Source organism: Melanaphis sacchari, unplaced genomic scaffold (assembly GCF_002803265.2).
Source record: "Melanaphis sacchari strain LSU unplaced genomic scaffold, SCAv2.0 Contig20_pilon_pilon, whole genome shotgun sequence".
NCBI lineage: Eukaryota > Metazoa > Arthropoda > Insecta > Hemiptera > Aphididae > Melanaphis > Melanaphis sacchari.
Genome location: NW_020271042.1, coordinates 7,089,380 through 7,097,271, shown reverse-complemented (window position 1 = coordinate 7,097,271; position 7,892 = coordinate 7,089,380). Strand labels below are relative to the sequence as shown.

The 7,892-nt window shown below is 24.8% G+C and overlaps 1 protein-coding gene across 1 annotated transcript; it reads left to right on the top strand.

Annotated features, from left to right (window-relative positions):
* Nucleotides 1-4,937: 4,937 nt before the first annotated feature.
* Nucleotides 4,938-6,960, top strand: LOC112593683 (ribose-5-phosphate isomerase). Its single transcript, XM_025338189.1, has 8 exons — nucleotides 4,938-5,234; nucleotides 5,427-5,677; nucleotides 5,764-5,824; nucleotides 5,900-6,015; nucleotides 6,078-6,214; nucleotides 6,284-6,425; nucleotides 6,498-6,600; nucleotides 6,661-6,960. The coding sequence occupies exons 2-8, from the start codon at nucleotides 5,498-5,500 to the stop codon at nucleotides 6,768-6,770; spliced, it is 849 nt and encodes a 282-aa protein (XP_025193974.1). The 5' UTR covers nucleotides 4,938-5,234; nucleotides 5,427-5,497; the 3' UTR covers nucleotides 6,771-6,960.
* Nucleotides 6,961-7,892: the final 932 nt, after the last annotated feature.

The following is a 7,892-nucleotide window of genomic DNA, read 5'->3' as shown; positions in this document are numbered from 1 at the left end:
TAAATAAATTATTTTATCTGTACAAACAATTACGAATGTATAAAAGAATACATTTTTATAAATTCAATAATTTCATTATTCAGTAACTAATAACAATTTATAATTAAAAAAATTCTGAAGGCGCACTACATAGGCAACATGTTACATAGTATTGTATTACTGTATTTGATTCGTTATAATCAGTAATTAAAATAGTATATTTATTTGTGTATGTAACCGTAAAAAGTTTTCAGAAAATACAGGATTATGTTAAATTAAGTATCACGTTATAATACTTGTTCGTACAAGCATGCTGCACTGAATGATAATTAACTACTTACCTATATATTATTATTACCCATATTAATCTAGTGAAATAGATATTTTGTATATAATTTTATTATAATAATAATATGTATTATAGCGTGATTATTTGTAATTTCAGTTAAGTTTAAATCAGAATAATTATAAAAATAATTATTATTATAACCTTATTTTTTATTTTGTATCTCAAATAATTAATAAAGTATTACAGTACTAGTGGTTTTAAACTTGCACATCCTATTTTTCACAAAAAAAATCTATTTTACATTTATCCATATAAATAAAAAATATATAATATCACAGTTATTTATCCAAGATATCTCATCAGATAACTTTTTTTTACATTCTCGATTTTATAAAATATGATGACTTATGTATCTAAATATTCAACAACAAGTTCGGGTATCAATTGCACATAGACTTGGAAGTTCAGCGTAGGAACTTAAATTTAAAATTCTGAATGGATTAATGATTGTATTGATTTAACATCAATGATGAGTATGTTTATTTTCCGTGTACGTGTACACACTGAGTAATCAATAAAATGAGTAGATTTCTAAAGAAAATTATACTTATTATAAGTTCTTGCATGTATAAAAGAATTATATAAATACAGAGGTGGGAATTTTTTTATATGTATTTAAAGTTCAATTTTTTACAAAATTATTTAAAATCATAAAAATTTTTCGAACTATAACTATTCTGTAGTAGAATAAAAAATGTATAAATATTCAATTTGTTAAGCCTAGCTAAAATATAAAAACTAATTACGATTTTCCTAGTAGTTTTTATCGAAACTGAAAATTTTTAAAAATATCCATAAACAATTATTTTTTATTTATTTCTAGTTTAATTTTGGGAAAAATAACGTATCTTAATAATGAATAATAGTGTTAATCGTTTTGTTTATAATACAAAAACACATAAACTATATGGTAATAAAACTTTTATATATATTATAAATTTTACTTTTCGTTATGCAATTTTCAAAATATGTAGATTATTTTAAGATATTATCTTTTTATTATATAACCATATTCATACTATTTTATGGTAGATATTTGCAGTAAGATATTATTAACTCAAAATTTAATAAAAATAATATATTATGGTGTAAATACATATTATTATAATAATAATTTAATATTAATACAAGGTTTCGGAAAAAAAATTAATCTATATAACGTAATACTAAAGTCTAAAAGTAATATAAATGATCTAGCTATATTAAAAAACTTAACATGAAATAAACTTAGTGATATAGACTGACAAACGGTCTCCGCTCTAAATCGTTTTTCATATCCCTACAATGATATATATTCAATGAATTTAAATTAACACACCCATTGGCCATTACAAAAATCCATTAAAACCCTATAGTGTACAAACGGTATCCACTAGCTTACTTTTTTATAAACAAATTTTGAAAATCATGTTCTTATGTTTAATTTTGTTATTTTAATCCTAAAACTCTATATGAATTTGCTCGTATTGTATATTTGTATAATTTGAACTTTGTTGGTGTTGGGTCTATGAAAGTTTCGATTCGTTGAAATTATTCAATACATTATTATTGTTATTGTTATTGAGTTTTTAGGTATTATTCACACTACTATAGTTTTGGACAGTAAAAAATTTTTATTGATTTGTTTTCAACTAACTATCGTTTGATTGTAGTGATCATACAACAATTAAATCAATTAATATTATGCAATAAAACAAAAAATAACAAAATGATCGCGGTTGCAGCGATTACAATTATAGCAGTTCGTGTATTTCAGTATTTGTACGTAATATTTTTGAAATAGTAGTAATGAATCATCTGTTTGAAGAAATAATACGATGTATAACTGTATTTAAATATAATGGTTGAAAATGTAGCAATAAAATTGTTATAATTAAAATTTAATATTTATATAGTACAAAACAAAATAATAGCTATAGGTTTTATATTCTCATAGTATAGTAAGTTATAATCTGTTAGATGATTATATAATAATAAAATACATATAAAATATCCTATTATGAACTATTATTTTATAATAAAATTGGTTTGTTAATTATTATAATTTTAGGGTTATTGAATCATTGAATTAAGAATTATTTATCTGCTAACTTTTGCTTAAAATCATAATCTGCTGTGTGAATAAATAAAAAAATATATTTAATTATTTTTATTTTATCCATTATTTATAGATTTCTATACTCAAACATATGTTTAATTTAATGAGAAGTATAGAATACCTATTATTTTTCAAATAAAAAGAAAAGCTAAATTATAATAGAATATAAATTAATCTAATTAAGTTATTTTAAATAGTTAATGCCCATTTTTTGTATTTATATACAAATTAAAGTTACGCACATTATAATATAAAGAACTATACTTCAAGTCACTGTAAGCAAAAAGTACTTTTTATAATTCCTAACCTTATAAAAAATAAAAATTCAATTCCTAAGTTGTGCTTCTAATTTTACAATAGTAAGCATTCATATAATACCTATTTATGATGTCTTTATCAGTTTCGACATGTTAACAAATTTAATACCGCCATTTTGTTATTGAACTTAAGTACCAACTAATAAAGGTATTTAAATATTAGAGATTATATTGTATAGATAACTTAACCAAATGTGGTAAATAAAAGTCTATGAGTGACATCTTGACATCTCCCTATATGCATTACATACCTAATAATATTCAAATAATAAATATACAACATTGTTATAAATAATATTAATTAAATTTTTTCGGTAAGAAAATATAGATTACCATTTATCTGGAAACAGCCGTTATTGACCAAATTTGTATAGGTACCCTTTTTTTTTTTGGCCAAATAAAAAAAAGGTGGATTTCCTTTTCGATCAAAACCGTACTCCTCCTTTGTCAGCCAAACCAAAAACTTAAATATTTACATTATATAATCTGATTATAATAATCATACCTACATAATATAGAAAACTATTAAAAATATAAGTTGTATATAGATAAACTAGGTTTGGTGTATAAATAATGTGATTACAATCTACAGCAGTTACCTACTAAACATATACATATTTATAAGTATTCTACGTTATATACATATTATAAAAAAAAACCCTGTAATTAAATTCAAAAATAAAAGTTATACAATATATTGTTTGATTTATTAGGTACATATTTTTAAAAATTTTTCTTTATCGTATAACATAAAATATACAAAAATATTAAGTTTTTAAACTTTTAATTTTTTTAGTTTGACCGAAAAGTGAATTGGCCAATAGGGTGAATTGATTTTCCTTAAAAAATGAGATACTTCCACAAAAAAACTAGTTTCCATTTTTTTCTAGACATTTTTGAACTAAAATCTAAAATGATCTCTATATTCCTTCAAATATTAAAATATATATTTAGTATTTTGACTGATACATGTGTTGTAGTGTTGTGTATCAAATGGATTACAAAGAAATAAATCACCGTATGCGTTTTATGGGTTGCAAATTCCATTTTATATAGTCGCAAATGCATTGTTAAGCAAAAACATTTCTAGGAAATTAAAAAGTAAAATAATTTTTTATCTGTCTGATATTTTTTTTTTAATTGTTCTTTTTAAGCCTAGCAACTTAGGCCGACTATCGGTTGTAGAAAGGTGCAGTAGGTTTTTTTTGTGTAAGGTTTGTTTGTAAATAAAATTTATTGTAAGGTTAGGTTAGTGTTATGTATGTGTGTATGGTGGATTCGGCCAACCACCAGGCCACAAGTCTAATCTTTTTTTTTTTTAAATGAGTTATATTGTTAATTCTTTATTGGTAGCCGGTAGAATATGTTCAAGATTTATTTTTTTGGAGGAAAATGAATGGCTTATGATTTTGGTCTAAAAGAACCTCAGTATCTGTACTCAACTATATTTATTGTTTATAACTTAGTAGTGATTCGGTATCAGTATAATTTTAAATATAAGTAAGGAAATTTGTAAATAAATGTGATGTTCAAATCAATTAATATTAATGAATTTTAAATTTTAAATTAAATAATCTTAAATCGATTGTTAACAATTATTTACTAAATGGTAAGGCAACTAACAAAATTACGATTAATCATTTAAACCAACTCGACTAAGTCAAAAAAAAAAGTTGACCGACTAACATTCTATCCAGCCTTGAATCAAAAACTAATTGTTTTTTTTTTTGCACTTAAATCGGTTGAGTATCTAATACATAATATTTATATATAGTACGCATGCTACATAAGCCATTGGTCAAGGTGACTGGACAATGTCATGCTATACACATCAAAATATAATGTGTTTATAACTATAGGTAATTCGTTTTCTCGTTGTAATATATAAATTAATGTAGGTACACAAATTATAGGTAATAAATTATCAATTGAAAAATGTCTATAAATTCGATACCTTCAAACAATCGTCAACGAAAAAATAATAATCCGATCGTTGAATATTATTGTAACACTACGGCAATTATAATTGCATTAAACTCAATTAATTTTATCATCGAATTTTAAACTTTAGATAAGTAAGATATAGAGCGCGCGTCATTTCATTTAAGTAATTTGTATACGTATTATATTTCTCCCGCTACACATATAAATAATATGATACTAAATATTATTTTATAATTATTTCGATTTCGATTAGTTGTTCGAATGTTGTCCTGCGGTTATCTGAGTATATTATATATATTTATAAATTTTTAAGGCCACATGTTATAACGACTTTTATATTACTTCCTTACACGCTCGTGTTTCACCAATAGTTCAGTGCATTTATGTGCGTTGTGTTGATTGTTCACATGTTTTTAACTTTTATCCTTAGCAACGTTTTCGTAGAAAATCATATAAACCAATTTCATCTCATACAGTAAAGTTGTCGTCGTCGCAAGTCATCTAATAAGTGCGTTTTACCCTACTGTCGTCCTGAGAATCCATTGAAGTAATTAATTATTAGTAATATTGTTATTACATAACTTGTATCACATGATTATCATGTTGCAATAGCCGAGGGACCGTCATAGATTTTCGGTGTAGTACATCAAGAACAAGTGGACACAATCTATGACGCCTGTTATCATTTCTTATCAACAATAACATTGTAATCTGAGTTTTTAAAATTTTAACGTTTCAGTTTAGAAAATTCCTGTCTAAAACTAGTGTCTCGTAAACCTGTCGGCTGGATTTTCATTGCGTCGTTTACTGATGCGATTGGGTCTATCCAAGAGGATAATTACTGTCGTCGGTAAGTTACGATTGTCGTCCGAAAAGTATTTCAAAATGAGTGCCGTGAGTTTTACTGTGGGACCCAAAAACTGTTCCACGATCGGCGTGGACGTATCCAAAATGAGTGCTGCACACCTAGCCATCGACAAACACGTCAAAGTAATATATTGTCATTTACGTCACCGCAAATGTGGTTTGTTCTCAATATTAATACGCAACTGTTGCTTGTGATATTTTATCATCAGGATGGCATGATACTGGGCATCGGTAGCGGGTCGACAATTGTGTACGGTGTTCAACGATTGGGTAAGGTCATAATCTAAATATTGTTTGAGTTGTATGTATTCTCTTAGTGATGTCTAACTATGTTTTAATCTATAGCACAAAGAATGAAAGACGAGAATTTGTCTGTTGTTTGCGTTCCAACGTCTTATCAGGCACGTCAATTGATTATCGATTACAAACTAACATTGGGAAACCTAGACTCAAATCCTAAAGTAAGTAAAATACATGATATTATAAATACAATTAACATGTTTAAATTTTTATGATCATTCAGATAGATTGTACAATTGATGGAGCAGATGAGATTGAAGTTGGCACTCTGACGTGCATAAAAGGCGGAGGAGGATGTTTGACCCAAGAAAAAATTGTAGCATCATGTTCTGAAAAATTGATAATTGTTGCCGATGGAGCGTAAGCATATTTAATAAAAGTGTTGTTTTATTTTTTCATTTCTTAATTATGTTTGCAATTGATGTTAAGTAAAGAGGTAAACCATTTGGGTCAAAAATGGAAGAAAGGTATACCTATTGAGGTAATACCTATGTCGTGTAAACCAATTCAGCAAAAAATTGAAGGAAAGTATGGAGGTGAAGCCATTTTGAGAATGTCTGGTGATAAAGCAGTAAGTTAAAAATAAAATAATGCAATTAATGTGTATAATATATTCAATAAAGTTTAACTATTTTGTTTACAGGGACCATTAGTTACAGACAACGGTAACTTCATATTAGATTGGTCTTTTCCTGAGACAAAATATTGTTGGTCATCTGTCCACAATTATTTAAAATTAATTCCAGGTTTGTTGTATTAATTTTATGCAAGACCAATTACCTTATTGTATATATACCTATTCTTAGGAGTGGTTGAGACTGGATTATTTATTGATATGACGGATGAATGCTTGGTCGGAGATCCACAAGGCAATGTACGATTACTGAAGAAGACTGAACAAACTTTAGAGTTGTAGGTTAAATCTAATATCTGTGTTAACATGTCATATATTATTTAAATTGGATAGTATTCTTTCTAATAGCTAAGTATTATGACTTATTTTTATCTTCTAACTGTGTGTTGCTTAAATCAAATAGCGTTTTAGATATTTTAGATCTTCAAATACTGTTTTCATTGATTATATTTCATAACTTAAACTTATGTATGATGGATTTATACTATTTAAAATATTTTGTTGTTATTTATTTATTATTACTTTTTTTTAAATGAATATACTAATATCTGAATTGAAAAAATATGTTATTAAAGTGTATAATTTATCAACTTAACAATAGTTCTATTATTTTATTATGTAGTACTCGTATATTGATTATTTTTTAATTCCTAATAATAATATTTATAGGATTTAATTTAATTTTAATATTAAACATAATATCTATAGTAATAAGTAATAACTGTTCAAAATTAAACAAAAATTATTCATTTTTTTTTTAGTTAACTAATTAGGTTGGTTTTTTAATCAATTAATGAAACAATTAAAATATAATGTTTAACTAAATTTTTCTGAAAAAAAGCGAGTAAGCATAGATTTGTTACAAATGATTATTAAAAGTAATACAAATATTAATATTAATTATTATGATAATCAAAGCACATTAAAATAAAAATACATTAAAAGATATCTATTTACTGTTTAGTATAAATGTAATTAAGATACTATGAATCATGTGATAACCTTATCTTCAACTTATATACATTTATTTAAATGCACATGAAATACAATGTTAAGTTACAAATAATTTAGGGTGCAAAGCCTTTTAATTTATTAAAAATATGTATAATATTAATATATTTTTATTAAAACATTATATTATCATACAATGGTTAATAAAATATAATGTACAATTTTTTTGTTCATCATCAAGCACATTTATATTTTTTTCTGGTTACATTTTTTTAAACAGGTCCATTATTAAAAATAAATGTTTTTTAATTTAAAAATACAATAAACTTAGAATTCTGATTTACATTTTAGTGAAGTAGGGTTAGACTCTCTTAGCCCAATGTAAATTGTGTTTAAACACATGAGCTAAACTTATTTTTATAACTAAATGAAATATATTAATACTTGAAAACC